A 17,321-nucleotide genomic window follows, 5' to 3' on the forward strand; every position below is an offset into this window, starting at 1 on the left:
ATAGAAACCAGTTCAAGTCGCCGAGCCCAACTTGCACTCAATACAAAAATTACAAAAAAGTATTGTTATCCAACCAAAACAAAATTTCGATAAACAAACTGCAAATACCAGTTACGGTACCTATAATTACAATTAGATATATGCATGGTGCAATAAGATGCAGGGTTCGCACTTTCGCTCGTTTGTGCCAACAGCTGAAAAGTAGATAGAATGGACTAAGTAGAAAACGCTAACTCCATATTTTTTGTCAGGCAGTTTCTAATAGCTGTGTTCATGGATATAAATATCAGTGTTTTTAGATTAAAAAAATTTAAAACCGAAGCACAAGTTTAAGGACCTATTTGAACATGTCAACTACAGGCAGGAGGCGAACTGGGAGAAGTCAAAATGTTGAAGATGAAACTTTAAGCCAAATTGCAAAAGAAGTCAGTACTGTTTGTAATCTTATGTTTTTGTTTTAATGTAAAACGTTTAATGTTGTTTAATGTGCAATTTCATTACTATTAAGTCGTCCTTTTTGGGATAAACCGTTTTTAATAAAACATATAAAACAGCATGTTAAATAAAAAGAAGAAAAGATCAAGATTTTACCTACTATATCATACTCTTACCCCTAACCACCTACAAATTTTCATTTGATCTTTGTTTTTTTACTATAACGTGATAAGAGGATTGGACACTAGTTTGTATATTTATTGTTGACACTAGTGTAGAATACTTTTATAACCTCATGGCGGAAAACATATACAAAAAGTCAATCTGTTGAGATTCGGGGTTATTGCTTAGCATATGACATACTGAGTGGATGTTTCACCAGCGTATTATTGTGATAATATAATTTTGTATACATTTTTAGTCCCTCCCAGATGTTATCCATCAGCACATTTGTGATAATGGAATACTCTAAATTATATTAGATATACTTAAATTGATTGGACACATTAGCCTAAAAATTTAATAATATTACTGTCAATACTGTGTTTTATGAAAAAAATTAATTACCAATTTCAAATAGGTTGTTTACTCATTTTATTGTCGAGATAAATATGACTGGGTATATGTGGTTACACTGGTAAAGAGTCAGATAATAAATCATTACCTGGTATATATATATAATTACTAATAGGGTAATATATGTACAATATATATATATATATTTGATTTTACAGGCAGAAGCAAGACTTGCACAAAAACGAGCAGCTCGTATTGAAGCTCGGGAAATTCGAATGAGAGAACTTGAAAAACAACAAAGAGAGGTAAAAAGTTAGTGTAGAAATGTCTTAGACAAACCTACCTATTTTAAAACACAGTGGTGAATAATACAGGCCTAGCTTTTGTTTTAAATGTATATATATATATATATTATATAACAATAATGAATGGACCAATATAGTATGTGTAGTGGACATAAAATATTGAACATCTATGACAGACAAATAATTTTAGATCTGACCCAGTTAAACTAAATCATTTTCTCCAACTGTGTTCAACAAGAAAGACAAATTTGTTTGCTTAGTTCGTATTTTGTTTACTTAAGCTATTAATTATTTCCTTGTTTTCAGGCTCAAGAACTGGATGAGAAAAGCATAAAAAATTCTATTCCTTTATCTAAAGTGAGTTAAGTTTTATTTTGAAAATGTGCTTAATCTAGTGTTTACTGTTTATTGTTTTGTAAGTGAACTAGACTGATATTATGTTGGTTTATTCATGTTAAGTTTTAAATTTTTTTCACTTGCTCTACCACAACTATGACATATTATTTATAAATATTAAGCCCATAGAATAAAAATTATTGCAATCTGTACTAATATATGTATATTATATATGTTATGTTTTTCAATAGGTCTATTTAATTAGCGATCCTATATAATATTTATACTTGTACTGTTTTCTTTATCAACATTTTATTTAGTCAGTCAGTCTTTATGTGTAATATTGTTTTAAAACATATCAGGGACTAAAATTTTAAAAGTGAATTAAATATACATCACCTCGTAAAAATTGTCAAATGGAAAATTGGTTTTGTTTGTAGGTAATGGTCTATTTCTATAATGGGCTCTGCAATATTTGTTGTTGAAATTTAAAAAGTAAACAGTAAACAATGATGAATCATCCTAACTGAAGGTTCATAATTATGACTGTATGTGAGTTTCAGATAATTTCATTAATTTTCATCCACCAGATAGCAGCAACGGTCTACATAGTGTATTGTGTGATATAGTCTAAACAAACTTGTTACGTGGTTTGTAGAAGTGAGATAAATGGTGCCTAGGTGTACGTAGTACGCGTTTAACCTTGAATTAACATATTTTAAAGGCTTATTTTGCGAAAGTTTAACTAGGTTTAGCAAGTTTAGCAAGACAAATATAAACTTTATTTTAAGCACTGTCAGCTTATTTCTGTCAATATATATATATATATATACTACAGCTATATTATACAGACTATAATTGTAACAGTACAATTTGTAATGTCGATTAATTGCTGTTGCACATAATTAAGGGTAATTGTGACTGTTTTATATTTATATTATCTACATTATTTATATCAGCAGCATGGTTGTCCATAACACCTGCATTATATAGAATTTGGTGCGTGCTTAAATAGGAAATCGTCATACTTCCTTTAACTCAATGTGATAATAATTAGGAGGTGTGTTTATGCATGGAACCTGTTTAAAGGATAGCATAAAACACCAGTATGGTCTGTGGTTTATATCTAATCTATGTTGAAATTGAATTCCAAGTTACTCTAGTTGGGGTGCTGGAATGTTTGCTTGGAGCTTTATGTGTAGAAAGTAAATGGATTGTGTAAATATGCTTAGTGGAGCTGTAAATGCCTACAATGTAAGAGCGCTCAAGCATAAATGAACATAATGAACAACTACACCGTTCATTTGTTGCTTTCATGGTAAATTAGAGGATGACAGTGAAAGGATAACATTTTATACAATGACTCACGTCATGGATATAAATAGGGCTCTAAAATTTTATGTGATGCTGATATTGTAGACAGATGTTATGACAGTGTTTTGATGAAACTTGTTTGCTGCTAGTGTGAGTAATGCACTATTTAATTAAGAACTATAGGTGTAAATAAGTGTAATGTGAATTTTGTTGTGCTCAGCATCTGATAACCTAATATATATATACTGATACAGTATGGAAAACTCAGCATATGAAGTGTCAAAGCAACTACTTGACAATATTATCGATCTAGTAGAAGAACATATTGTTGGATCAGATTCAACTTGTAATCGTGCTACAGTACAAGATACAGTTGCCCAATCTGTTGCCAATGATGCTGTTGTCATACCAACACACGAAACAGAACAAGTTACAGTTATTCAATCTGCTGACAACAACGCTGTTGAAGCAGAACAAAAAAGAACAAATGAAACAGAACAAGTAACAGTTAACAGCAGTACTGTTGTTGAACTAACAAATGAAACAGAACAGGAAACAAAAAAAGACACAGTGGCCCAATCTGTTGACAACAACGTTGTTGAGGCAGAACAAGAAACAACAAATAAAATAGAACAAGAAACTGTTGCTCAGTCTGTTGACAAGGATGCTATTGTTGAACCAAAAAATGAAACAGAACAAGTATCAGTTGACCAATCTGTTAATAACAATGAAACAGAACAAGAAACAGTGGTCCAATCTGTTGACAACAACCCTGTTGTTGAACTAACAAAGGAAACAGAAAAAGAAACAACAAATGACACAGTGGCCCAATCTGTTGACAACGACGATGTTGAAGCAGAACATGAAACAACAAATGAAACAGAACAAGAAACTATCGACAACGATGCTATTGTTGAAGCAACCATTAAAATAGAACAAGTTACAACAAATAAAACAGAACAAGTTACAACAAATACAATAGAACAAGGTACAGTGACTGAATGTGTTGACAACAATACTGTTGTTGAACCAACAAATGAAATAAAACAAGAAACAACAAATAAAACAGAGCAAGAAACTGTTCCTCAATCTGTTGACAACAATGATGTTGTTGCACTAACAAATGAAACAAAACAAGAAACAACAAATGAAACAGAACAAGAAAATGTTGCTCAGTCTGTTGATAACAACTCTGATGTTGGAGTAACAAATGAAACAGAACAAGAAACAGTTGACAACGACCATGTTGTTGAACCAATAAATGAAACAGAACAAGTTGACCAATCTGTTGACAACTTCGCTGTTGAAACAGAACAAGAAACAGTGGCTGAGTGTGTTGACAACGACGCTGTTGATGGACTAGCTAATGAAATAGAAGAAGAACCAACAAATGAAATAGAACAAGAAACAGTGGCCCAATCTGTTGACAACGACGCTGTTGTTGTTGAACTAACAAAGGAAACAGAAGAGGAAACAACAAATGCCACAGTGGCCCAATCCATTAACAACGACGCTGTTGTTGAGACAACAAATAAAACAGAACAAGAATCAGTTGCCCAGTCCGAACCAGTTGCCTGTTTGGATTCAAATGGGTTCGACACCCACGCAACGAACTCCTCTCAAGCATTGTCACAATGGTGCGAAAATGAGGTGGACTGTATATTAGATTCAGTTTTCATGATACTGGATTCAAATGAATCGTCCGAATCAACATTGGAAGATGAATATCAATTCAGTGATGAAAGTTCAGAGACTTACGAAACAGCAAGTAACCCAAGCGACTCATATTGTGATGAAAAATTGATGAATAATGGTGAAACCACTTCCTTCAGTGAAGCTTCTCTCAATGGGGAATTATTGGATGATCCAGCTGTAGATAAGGCAGTAGATGTTGATGCTTCAAAAACATCAGTTCCTGACAATCCTTTGAACCAAGACGTATTACAAGATGATGAATTAAATTTAAGTAAATCACTTGATGATGTTGAACCAATCATTAATAACGACAATGAAGTGGATAATGTGTCTGTAATTAATGTTGAAACCAACACACTAGCTGATGCCCACATTCAACATGAAACTTGTGGCAGCCAAATGATAAATAAAATGCAGAGTGAAGTGGTACCACCTGGTAAAACAGATGATTCATGCCAGGATATTAATATGCAATGTGAACTTCTAGTTAATGAGATACTTAACGTAATACAAGTTAAAACATCTGAAGTAAATGTCCAACCACAAGTTATTGAAGAAGATTCAAATCAATCTAAATCAAGTCCAAGTTCACTTGATCAAACACAAACAGTAGAAGAAACTGCTGAAGTTGAAGCCGTTACAGAATCAATGTTTGTTCCGTATACCCTTGATGTTTGTTCTGTATGTAAGAACAATATGAGGGAAATGGCGTTAACCATGAAAGGCTATAAATTATTTGCCAGCAAACAAAGAGACAAGGAGTTTGCCTTAAAGTGGGGTTTAAAGGTATCAGTGAAATGTTTGATATTTAAACAAACTACAAGGAATTATTTATGAGCTATTGTTTAATAAGCGGTCATTTTTGCGACCATATTAGTAAAAATAATAATACATATATATATATAGTAGGGTATGGTAAGGGTATGGGAAGATGAGACAACTTTTTTCTCTTTTATCATTCCATTTGGTAGTAAACAAAGAACATTCAAAGAGTTATTGGGCCATATCCATACGAATTCTATATACCGTTGTTAATTGTTTAAAAGGATCAAGATATTTGGATATTATGTGCTAAAGGTGTCCCATCTTCCCCACCCTACTGTACATAACATATATAATAGAATAAATTAAGTATTTACCAAATTAAGGTGAAATTATTATCGGCAGATAAGGCAGCAGCAAATTATACATTATGTTAATTACTTTACATAGCTTTCATATATTATATGCTGTTTACCTAACTTGCCCACAAATTATATTTAATTAACCATTAACGTATAGATATGCTAATGTATATTATATATATTATTACTTTTAACCTTTGCTAAATATTAAGACAATTTTTTTTGGTTTTAGTTTTATCAATGCTTTAAATTTGAAACACATGTTTTTACAATTTTTTTTATAGCTTCTAAATGAGTTCATGCAAACATAATGTGTTCTTCCAATGCATATTTTAGTAATCTGGTTCATTTTATTATTTTATCTTATTCAGGCTCCAAATACTGGAAGCAGCATTCCCTCATACAACCACACTGATCAACATACACCTTATAAAAATGGTAGTTTTGACAACCTTACCACTGATGCAACACCTGAAGTTTTAAAGGTGAGGTGTAAACAATGAACAATTTGAAAAAACTGGAAATAATAAAATAATGTTAAAGTCAAATTATATTTATTCTGTGTAATTATAAAATATTGTTATGTTGATATTATTATTACTATAAACCAACTTTTTTTTAATAATTTTAAAAAGGATACTCAGCTAATTTTGCGCTTTTTTATAGAAATTATTCTAATTTTTTTATAAAAATAAATTATAAAAAAGCGCTTTCTAAAATAAATAAGAAATGTTTTGCGCTTGTATTGTTCAATAAAATGTTGTTTTTTTATATTTTAGAAAGCACTGAGGGATATGGAAAATAAATACAACGAAGCAATGGTTCAAACTGCTCAATTAGATAATGAAAAAACTCAGTTACATTATCAAACCCAAAAGTTGTTGGATTCATTAGAAGAGCAAGAAGACGACTTTTACCGTTTAAAAAAGAAACACAAAGAAAAATGCCAGGTAAATTTAAACATGTCCTAGATTTTTATTAAAAGTAAAATACATATAGGCAGTATGTCATTATAGCACATGTTAAACCAGTTTGATGTTGCTACCAATGTAATGGCTAGCCTAATTGGCAGTTATACAGAAAAATACAAAGAAAGTAACATTGTAAAATAAAATTACCTACAAGATAACTCAAGTTTCACAAAAAAAGTGAAGCACAATAACTCAGCTTTCACAAAAAAAGTCACATATTGCACATTGCCACACATAATAAATTGTGATAAATGATAAAAGACATGGCCAGTCACTAACAGCTCCCTATGTTTGTTTACCCAAGCATAAAGTTTTAATTGCGCCGAACATAAACATGTCTGTAAAGTTCAAATCAAATAACCTTCTCATATTAATAAGTAACTAACGTTTTATTGGTTTGGAATTTGTGCTGTGTTTTTAAAGTCACCCCTATTGATTAAGACATATTTCATATATTATATATAATGTATAAGCATATACTGTAGTTTTTTTCTAGCCTAATTCGCTCTTTGTATAAATACATAGAACAGTTTTTTATTAGCCTAACCACCCCTGTTGATTAAGAAATATATAATGTATAAATACAAACTATGTGTTTTTTATTTAGTTATTTCAGTGTAAATTGGTAATGTTAACCTTATTTGAGTAAATCATTGAAGGTTTGTTTTGTTTTTTAGGAACTTGAAAAGCAAAAGCGAGGTTTTGATGTTCTGCGTAGAAAGTGCAACGATCTCCAAGACGCGTTACGTCAACGTGATGAACTCATAGAGGTAGGTGTTTATCTCTTGCATGGTTAAAGGAATGTGTGTGGTTTGCTACCCATATGACCCCACATTCTACCTGAAGTTTCAGCTCACAGAAAACCAGATAGTCATGTATATCAACACTGTTATTAAGGAGTTAAACATTTTGTGTTTTTTGAAAACAATCGGTAAAAATTTAACTTAGATGTAAGATGTTTTCATTATTTCCTAAAAAGTGTTTTATAGATTTTAATTATTCAAGACAGTAGCAGTTCTTAGCATGTGTAACATATATAGGGACTAGGGTTTAAGAATGTTTTGAGCTGCACAAGTGCACAGAGCAGGTCTTAGTTTGTGTTTGGAAGTTGGATTGTTTTCACTTGGTTTTCTGCACTTGATATTTGCATGTATGCACACTCTCTATTGTGGCTTTTAACTCTTACTAGTTACATGGTGGTGCCCCACTTCACTGGACACAAAGATTTCACTGCAGAACTTTTTTCTTCACACTTATGTCCAACCGGGCATTCTTATTACTTTCTTCCCATATCATCAATATACATAGATTTATGCGCATAGGTACATAAAAAATTAATAAAAAGTTTTGTTATAATTCATGGTGGAGAAGTTTGTTATAAAAAAAGACTTTTAAGGGATCTTAGTGAAAGCAAATTTCATTTTATGGTTTTATAATGAAATTGTAAAATGTTCTGGGTTCGGAACTGCATTTCACAAGTTATACACATGTGCTGTAGATTGAGATGAATGAAGCTTGAAATCACTGCTTTGGAGTGTTCATACACACATTCTTTAAAACCTCACACTAATTTTCTAACTTGCACACAACTACCTTGAACACTTTGTTCCAATATCTTACTTCAGATGTTTACAAACAAAGAAGCAAAGGAGAAAAACCTTGAAAAAGTTATTTTTGACTTAAAAGAAACAATTATGTGGAAAGATAAAAAAATCGAGGTAATAATATTAAGTTGATGTGGAAACTTTTTCGCTAAAGTTGGAAATTCACCTATTTATGTGGCTTTGGAAAGAAGCATTTTGAATGGTTGTTAGTTGTCTTTACTTTCTTTCATTTATTTCATTACTTCTGTAGTATCTCTCTTCCTAATCTTGCCTATCATCTTTTAACAAACAGGCAATAGTCAGGCAAATTGAATATTACAAGAAGAATGAAAGTTCAGGGCAGAATAATCATGTAAGTATCTACATCTGCAGCAGTTAATAAATATTTCATTTAATTATGTCATATAGTCGGGTGGGGGAAAATCGGACAATTTTCCATTCTGTTTTGTAGTTACAATTGTTAGTAAACAAAATAAATTTCAAAAATTATAAAACCAAATCCTCACGACTCCTATAAACCGTTTATAATTGTTTAAAACACGATCAGGATATCATGTGCTAAAGGTGTCCCATCTTCCCCCACTCTACTATATGATGTTTTCACATAAACCTAAATTTAATTATTTATCAATTAAAACCATTAATATTTAATTCCTGCATGATACATAGGAACAAGGTTTGATATTTATCGGCAACAACAGCGAATCAACTGTTGAACATGATGGGCAAGGTGATGCAACAGAACTCATGAATGCTCCAACCATAGGTACTTATATGTTATATATAATGATATATATTTGCTTGTTGTATGTTTTAAAGTCAAATGTAGCGACCAATCTTCTTTATTCTTAGTTAACTAAATGTAAAGAAGTTTTAAGTTGTGTGTTTTACTGACTGTTGTGTGTTTTTTGTTTATTTTGTCATTATAACCTGTCTTTTCTATCTAACAAATTTTCTATATTTGCTACCGTAACTGGAGAGACAAACTCAAGTTATCGTTATTTATTTTTTCTTTGTTTTTAACTAAATGTAAGTAAGTTTTTAGTTGTCTGTTTTTTTTTTGACGACTGTTCGTTTCGTCGCATTAACCTGTCTTTTCCTTTAACATATTTTCTATTTTGGCCACTTTAATTAAACTTAGAGATAAACACAAATTATTATTATTAATTTTTCTTTGTTTTTTAACTAAATGTAAATAGGTTTTTAGCTGTCTGTTTTTTTTGACGACTGTCCATTTCGTCGCATTAACCTGTCTTTTCCTTTAACATATTTTTTTATTTCCGCTACTTTAATAAAACTTAAACAGATAAACACTTTTAATTTTTTAAGTTATTAATTTTAATTTTTTAGACTCAAAAGTTTCAATTCTTACCGAAGAAAATCGACAACTCCTTGAACAGGTTTTGTTTTATTTCTTAATCATAATATAAACCTATCTTGGTATTTTAAAGTTTTTGGTATAAAGTTAATGAGTTTTTAATTTATAAACTTGAATTTATGAATTTAAATTGGCCTTATAATAATATAAGAGAGTTTAAAAACTTTTATAGTTTGGCTGAGTTATTAAAATAAGTTCTGTCAAAATTTTTTCAAGAAACATTCAGCCTTTTTTAAGTTAAATCTTAGTATTTTAGCAGGTATACAGACCAGGTTAACTTAGTAACACTGCATTACGTTCTTCTAGGTTCAAAACCTCAAATTAATGTTAGAAGAAGTAAGAGCGAGTGTCACGGAAAAAGATTCCAACGATCTAAATTCATCGTTGGGTGCAACGGAGATGCAACTTCTCGAAATTCAAAGTTTGTTTGAACTTTTATTAATTTCCACATGTTTTTCATTAAATATTTTATTAGCACGACACTCCCGTATGTTTAACCATGGTGAAGGTAACATGTATATCATATACAGTATATAACATTGAATATTTAGTATGAGAAATAAATTTCCCAGAAGGCCTGTTTAGGATATATACATTATGCCTGGCAGCAAAGTTTGGTTTCTTAACACTAACAGAATAAACATAAAAAGTTTCCCAACCCAATGTTTTGTATGTGGCAGATTTTTCCAAAAATTGATACAAACTTAACAATGATTTTGTAAGTTAATTTTAAAATGTTCAACTTTGTTCCAGGAGAAGCAAACAAACAAGTTAACGAATACAAGTTCAAACTGCAGAAATCAGAGCAAGATCTCGCTGTTTTTCATGGAAATGTATTTTGTTACGCATTATTTTTATACTTGTTCTAAATATTTATTTTACCAATCTGCAACGGTTGATGGGAGTTGTACAATGATCTATAGGAGTTGTAAGGTTACGGTTTAAGATTTCTTTTAATGTTCTTTGTTTACTACCAAATCAAACAAGAAAATAGAATGAAAAGGTCTCCCATCTTCTCCCATCCTACTATATTTAACTCCTGTACATTTGTGTAAAGTAGTTTAATTTTTATCCAGATATCCCGGCTTGAAAGTCAGTTGATTCGTTACAAACAAACATCGGAAACTTACGAGAAGAACGAAGATGAAATGAGAGCGGAAAAACGAAAATTGATGAGAGATGTAGGGTGCTCCTTATTCAACTATAAATACACCTTAGCAGTTATCATCAGTAGAATTATTCAGTTACTTTGCCACTTTTTAATACTTTTAGTTTGATATATATATTTATATGTAGGAGTTATATGCCAATAACATTTTTACCCTAAATTGCAAATTTAACTATAATTATAACTTTTCAATTATCACTTATAGAATTTTTCAGCTACTTCGCCACGTTTTAATACTTTTTCTGTGATATATATATATATATATAGGAGTTATAGGCCAATAGCATTTTTTACCCTGAATTGCAAATAATTGGTTGTTGAATTTATTTGTTGCAGTTAAGAACAGCATTGGATCGAATTGAAGAAGTAGAAATGACAAATTCTCATCTTGAAAAGCGGTTAGAACGATTGCGAGCATCAAGAACTGCATTATCTGGTCCGTCGTGATGCATGGGTGGCATCAACTACTTGTATACCTTGATGCAGTGCTTGATGTACGCGGAGAGTTCTTATCAAGGCTTTGCACGTGTAATTTCATGCCATTTTAGTGAAAATATCTTTATTAAGTTGATTGTATACAAGCTTTTGATTCAACATGCTAAATATTATCCTGTTGCAATTTCAGTATAAACATTAATTTGTGCGTTTATGATTTTGGTTGTTCCCATATGTAAGATCTGGTTTAAGATGATTTCGTTCTTGTTTAAATTGAAATAAAATGTTTTAAAACTGTTTTTTCCCTACTTTTAAATACAATAAACACATATTGTTGCAACAATCAATCAGAGAAACAAAGAGAAGGAAATTCAATGTAAATAATTTGTTGTTATATTACATATTATACAAAATTTTGAAGTGAAATTTTAATTCAACAACGTAGTAAAGAACAGTGCTGAAATTGTCACAAAGAAATTTGTTTACACAAATGTTGTAACTGGGGATGGGGGGTCGTCTGAGAAAGCAGCACTCTGTCTGTTTGCGCTTGTATTAGTATTGCTCGGGCGTGCACTTGTGCTGTAACTTCTGCGGTCTTTCTTTTTTCGTTTGATTTCGTTTAATGGGGTGGTTTGGTCGTCTTTTTGTTTCTTACTTACACTTAGCATAGACGATGACGAACCGGTGCGTTTCTTCTCCGTTTTCACTGACGTCATATTTGCTTTGGCTTGGCTCGTCTCGCCATTTAGATTCGTCCGCGCGTTCGATGGCGTGCCTGGTATTTGTATAAGGCCCAACGTAGTCATGTCTGTGTCATCCTTGGCTACCATTCTGTAAGTTGATCTTTGTCGCTCTCCACCGACGAGGTCGCCGTTGCCGTAATAAGATTCCTCGCGTTTCTGTTATAGGATTTTCAATGCTCATTACTATTTTCTTCGCTTATAATTATCGACACATAAAAATAAAAATCTTTATTTAAAAAAAGGACATCAAATATAGTAGGGTGGGGGAAGATGGGACACCTTTTCATTATATTTTTTCTATAAACCGTTGTTAATTGTTTAAACACGATCAGGATATTTAGATATTATGCGGACGAAGTGTAACGACTTTGGTATCACCGGGGCAATTAAAGTACGGATGATAGCTCTATTTACTCGTTTGAAACAAATGTCTGAAACAAAAGTGAGCGAACAAAACGTTCAGTTTGACTCAATAGACACCAAGTATACCATGGTTCCTATGAAGTTGCCGTCCACGTCCATCTTGCCGCGATAGGTTGATTTATGAGGTGCGGGGTCTTTTTTACCCAAGATAATCGCCATCCAGTGCGCTCTGATTTCATCTTGGTGTAAACAGAATAGAATCATCAACACGATTCCCTGAATGAAATACATTTTGAATGGGAACTGTGGCTTAGCGGAGCTATAAGCAATGATGATAAAAGTTCAACGGGTCAAATAGCAGTTCGGAAGTACGCGGTTGTGCGTATATGGAAGCACGTAATATATAATATATGTGCTATATATATATACATTAGGGTGGGGGGAGATGGGACACCTTTAGCACGTATTTCAAATATTCTAATCGTGTTTTAAACAATTAACAACAGTCTATATTGGAGTCGTATAAGAATACGGTTTTATAGTTTTTTAAATGCTGTTTGTTTACTACCAAATTAAACGAGAAAACAGAAAAAAACATGCGTCCCATCTTCCCCCACCGTAGCACATCGCTACTTTTCCTCTGCGTTATAGATACCTACCAATGCGGAGGATAGAAGAGTGAATACAATAACGGAGATAAGATGCGCTTTGGTATTTCCTTCGATTCTTATTGCTGGGATAACTGCTGTGCCAATTATCACTGCAAATAAATGTTGCATGGAATTTTGCAGAATGAAATAAACAGTTAAACTTACTTATGGCCGTCAGCATAGTTATAACTGATAGCTTATAAAGATGGACTTTAATACGTTGTAAGCTTCCCAAGCGCTGAAATCGACCGTTGGGTTTTACCCAAACCATTCCGTAACTGACGTACATTAATATGACTACATCAACAACAAGCAAAAGTGAAGAAGGCAGTATGACGCCCATATTGAGGTAGTTTCCTTTCAAAAAACACCTACAAAATATCAAGATCAAAAAAAGTCAAAAACTAATGAATGACGTATATGTACAATTCGCTGGAGTAAACTGTGTAAATCTCTTTGCGCGTGAATGAAACAACCAAACAAATAATTGCAATAGCGAATGTTATTCCGTATGCTGGTAATGCAGATTTAAGGAAGAATCTACTGATGTGACCACCCATTGGCTTTTTGAACATAACTAGAAGAATAAACCAATATGCTGTCAACCAGAACCATGCGCCTAGCATTCCTAAATGGCCCAAGAATGCACCTGAAAAAAAAAACTTTATAAACGTACTATATGTTTGTTTGTTTGTTTTATTGTTGGTATAGGCTACAGAATAGTTAAATAAATAGGAGCACGGGGGAAGATAAAACACCTTTTCATTCTATTTTGTCGTGTAATTTGGTAGTAAACAAAAAACATTTAAAGAATTATAAAACCGTATCGTTACTTCTCCCATAGACCGTTGTTAATTGTTAAAACACGATCAGGATATTTGAAAATTATATGTGCTAAAAGTGTTCCGTCTTCTTTCACTCTTACTATATTAATAATCATATTATTCGTAATAAAACATAAGAAGAGATAACGTTGTCTCACCAGCAACACACATTGGATGTTCGACGGTGGTTTCTAACGTCTCGAATTCGTAATGGTGTCTGTGATTGTTGCTGATCAAATACGACACGAAATACACGATGTAGCAAACGCATAGATTCACCATCACTATATGCGTTCGTTTCACTTGAAATTTTCTAAAAACGATTTCAACGACAGTACTTAAAATATAGTAACGAAAAACAGAAACCACAGCACTGGCTAATTACCAAATAATGTAAAGCAGCGACTGTTATGTAGTCATATTGCTTTTGATATATATATATATATCAAAAGCAAATATATATATAACAAAAAGTTATGGTAGTTTAATATAGTAATGTGCTGAGATAGGATAATACCGTTATAGCACCCAAACCCTATACTGTTTGAAACAATTAATAACGCTAATTGGAGTCGCGAGGCTATACGGTTGTATAGTTCTGTAAATATTCTTTGTATACCACTCGTAGGTTTAACGCTCTGAACTGATTACAGTTGTTAACCTACACACTTTTTTAATTGTATGTTTTTTCTTAGTTTTAATCGTGTTCGTTGTATTTTGTTCACTTGATCCTTTTACTGTCTGTTAGTTTGATTTTTATTGTGTTCCCAATCACCATTTACCTACTAGTCACTATTATGTTCCAATTTTCGCACAAACTCGTTTCAACACATTGTTTAAGAGTTTAAACGCCGCGTATAAATTCCCCGCCGCTGCCTGATTGCAGCGTGTCACGTACCGCGCGTTGCGCGCTCTTCGTCCTTGTGGTTTTGAGTGTGTAAAATCGGTTCTCGTTGTACTGCGTTTGCGAAAAGTAGTTTTGTCGCGAGAGATTTGTTGCAGGTGTATTGAATTGGTTAAATGGATATTTGTATTCAGCAGTTACTATGTATGTATGACAGTGTTTTAAAACCGTTAGAGGACATTTATATAGATATCGTTATTTATAGACTGTTTTTACGAAATTACCTTTATATGTTTCAGTCATATTCAGTACAGCTTACAGCAGACTACGTCAGACAGCCCATTAATTGGCCGTTAAAGCAGCGTCTAGGAGCAAACTATACCGTTAACTATGGGACACCTTTAGAAGATGTCCCATCTTACCCCACCTACTTTATTACAGAAGTGTACTTACTACTGCTGTATGCTGAAAATGGGGCCGTTTTTATGATACTGCAAAAAACTGACTGCATCACGGCGTTTTAAATTGTAAGAGATAGGAACGCGCTGAAGCCTGAATAGGCACCCGTAGAATACTTGTGTTTTTAATTTATGCCGCTCAATGTGTTAACTGGTAACATATATAGGGTAGGGTGGGAGAAGATGGGACATCTTTAGCACATAATATCCAAATATCCCAATCGTGTTTTAAGCAATTGTCTATGGGAGTCGTGAGGATACGGTTTTATAATTCTTTGAATATTCTTTGTTTACTACCAAATGAACGAGAAAATCAAATGAAAAGGTGTCTCATCTTCCCCCACCCTACCCTACATCTGTTACCAGTTAACACATTGAGCGGCATAAATTAAAAACACAAGTATTCTACGGGTGCAAAAGACACGCTTGTGTAAAAGACAAGCAATGGACTAACTTGTATCCGATGTATGCCATTAAAGTCAGAAGTATCCCAATTATAGAAATGGATGCCCCGATGTATGTTACGATCAACATTGTGGAATAATTCTGAACTGTGGCGATGTTTTCTCCATTACTCGAATTTGAATGATCTAATAAAAACGAAGATAAGGTAAATGAATATGTGCTACTTATTATGTTTATCCTTGCCTGGTAGTAATTAATGCCATGAAATGGTATAATTCCTCATTACTGTCAGGTTAATGAGTTATGACATTTTTTCTAAATTATTCTACATATGGCTGGTAATTTGGGCAACTTATTAATTGCTATATAGTCCCGGCGCTGCTGTGTGGCACAGTTGGTTAGCGCGCATGCTTATATATGCAATGCGTATGAATTCTTCGGCATAACACTTAATAGCAATTGCTCTCGATGGTCACTAATGGGTTGTTTAAATTGTTAACCATATATAAAAAATCTAAAAAAACAGTTACCTAGTTACATTCATAGTAATTCCTAAGCTGAAACGAGGTGTATGAAACAGAACACCCGTGTTATAACGACTCTTTCCGGCCACGCAAGGATAATACAAGTTACATTCAGTCATTCATAATTGGATGTAGCCATTACGGTCTATTGTTGTGAGAATGCACTTACTCACAACAACAGAAGCGTTTTGTGTCTATACCCTATATTTCCTAGTTTCATTTTTATATCCTTTATTTAGAGAACGCACGCTTGAACTTGCTTCCTTCCAGTAAAAAGTCATGGAAAAAATACAGACACCTAAGTAATGTAGAAATAAACATTCTGTAGTAGAATACCGAGGCGACAATAATCTTAACTGTTAGCTACTATTTATATAGTATAGGGTGAGGGAAGATGGGACACCTTTTATTCTATTTCTCGTCCCTTTAGGAAGAACATTCGAAGAATTATAAAACCGTATCCTCACAGCTCCTATAGACCGTTGCGAATTGTTAAAGAGACGATCAAAATATTTGGATATTATGTGCTAAAGGTGTCCCGCTTTGCCCCACCCGACTGTATAATATTAACTTACTTTCTACCGTTGTTCCCACGTTAATTCGATATTCCGTTGTATTATTCATTGCGTCAGAATTTATATAAACCTAATTAAGGTCTGTCACGATTAAAAAAACATGATCAACTGCCTGGTTAGGGTCTGTAATGTAACATAATATATCTATATACTCTGCCAACTATAGCAAGATCACTTACGCCCCATGACTTGATGCAACGATACACAACTTCATAATCACGTAGGCTATTCTTTATAATATTAAAATTTCTTGTTTTATGATGTAGTATATGCGACCTACGTCCTATACGTAAGAATTAAGTCAGCCATACAAGCTTGCTCAGCGCACGCCGGAAGCTTCGCCTGATCCCTCTCATTATGCTGTCTATTAGAAGTTTGCTAATCGTGACGCGAATATTAACAAAAAAATAATAAAAATTATCAACTGATTATATATTGCTGTAATTTAGTCTGAACTTAAGTTGTAGGATTTAAGTTAAGCGCCAAAGCTATGCCAAGACTCACTGTTATTTTATAATACCTGCAGTTTATATTGAGATTCTAAACCGAGTAATTGTCCATATATTTCGTGCTATTCATAAATATCCGGAACCTTGTGACGTCACATCCACTTTTGCAACGCCATCATTGAATCGTTGGAACTTAGTTAAGTTG

General features: G+C 32.8%; 2 protein-coding genes and 1 long non-coding RNA gene across 4 annotated transcripts; 2 read left to right on the forward strand and 1 right to left on the reverse strand.

Moving 5' to 3' along the window:
- Positions 1–3,030: 3,030 nt before the first annotated feature.
- On the forward strand, positions 3,031–11,580 carry LOC149731466 (uncharacterized). Of its 2 annotated transcripts, XM_089884184.1 has the most exons (12): positions 3,038–5,387; positions 6,097–6,210; positions 6,505–6,675; positions 7,374–7,466; positions 8,322–8,414; positions 8,593–8,652; positions 8,970–9,066; positions 9,651–9,700; positions 9,985–10,099; positions 10,432–10,511; positions 10,755–10,859; positions 11,183–11,580. In XM_089884184.1, the coding sequence occupies exons 1-12, from the start codon at positions 3,162–3,164 to the stop codon at positions 11,291–11,293; spliced, it is 3,315 nt and encodes a 1,104-aa protein (XP_089740310.1). In that variant the 5' UTR covers positions 3,038–3,161; the 3' UTR covers positions 11,294–11,580. The 2 variants fall into 2 exon arrangements, with proteins under 2 accessions (XP_089740311.1, XP_089740310.1); XM_089884185.1 differs by lacking the exons at positions 8,322–8,414; positions 8,593–8,652 and having other exon boundaries at positions 3,031–5,387.
- Positions 11,581–11,651: 71 nt separating this feature from the next.
- Positions 11,652–16,835, reverse strand: LOC149731467 (uncharacterized). The gene is made up of 8 exons (XM_089884203.1): positions 16,668–16,835; positions 15,618–15,753; positions 14,020–14,174; positions 13,464–13,686; positions 13,203–13,408; positions 13,047–13,147; positions 12,514–12,663; positions 11,652–12,180 (listed from the first exon to the last, which is right to left on the reverse strand). Exons 1-8 carry the CDS (start codon positions 16,714–16,716, stop codon positions 11,764–11,766), a joined length of 1,437 nt encoding a protein of 478 aa, XP_089740329.1. The 5' UTR covers positions 16,717–16,835; the 3' UTR covers positions 11,652–11,763.
- On the forward strand, positions 15,127–16,466 carry LOC149731468 (uncharacterized). Its single transcript, XR_016385652.1, has 3 exons — positions 15,127–15,232; positions 15,664–15,773; positions 16,332–16,466. It is a non-coding gene; the product is annotated as an uncharacterized LOC149731468 (long non-coding RNA).
- Positions 16,836–17,321: the final 486 nt, after the last annotated feature.

This window comes from Ciona robusta, chromosome 9, assembly GCF_009617815.1.
Source record: "Ciona robusta chromosome 9, ASM961781v2".
In the NCBI taxonomy this organism is placed as follows: domain Eukaryota; kingdom Metazoa; phylum Chordata; class Ascidiacea; order Phlebobranchia; family Cionidae; genus Ciona; species Ciona robusta.

Excerpts from the sequence above, each read along its gene's own strand:
- LOC149731467 (XM_089884203.1), bottom strand. The coding sequence starts at position 16,716 with ATGAATAATACAACGGAATATCGAATTAACGTGGGAACAACGGTAGAA. Across the intron at positions 13,687-14,019 it reads ACATCCAATGTGTGTTGCTG|GTGCATTCTTGGGCCATTTA; the intron begins GTGAGACAACGT and ends TTTTTTTTTCAG. Across the intron at positions 12,181-12,513 it reads GCAACTTCATAGGAACCATG|AAACGCGAGGAATCTTATTA; the intron begins GTATACTTGGTG and ends ATCCTATAACAG.
- LOC149731466 (XM_089884184.1), top strand. The coding sequence starts at position 3,162 with ATGGAAAACTCAGCATATGAAGTGTCAAAGCAACTACTTGACAATATT. Across the intron at positions 6,211-6,504 it reads CAACACCTGAAGTTTTAAAG|AAAGCACTGAGGGATATGGA; the intron begins GTGAGGTGTAAA and ends TTTATATTTTAG. Across the intron at positions 10,860-11,182 it reads AACGAAAATTGATGAGAGAT|TTAAGAACAGCATTGGATCG; the intron begins GTAGGGTGCTCC and ends TATTTGTTGCAG.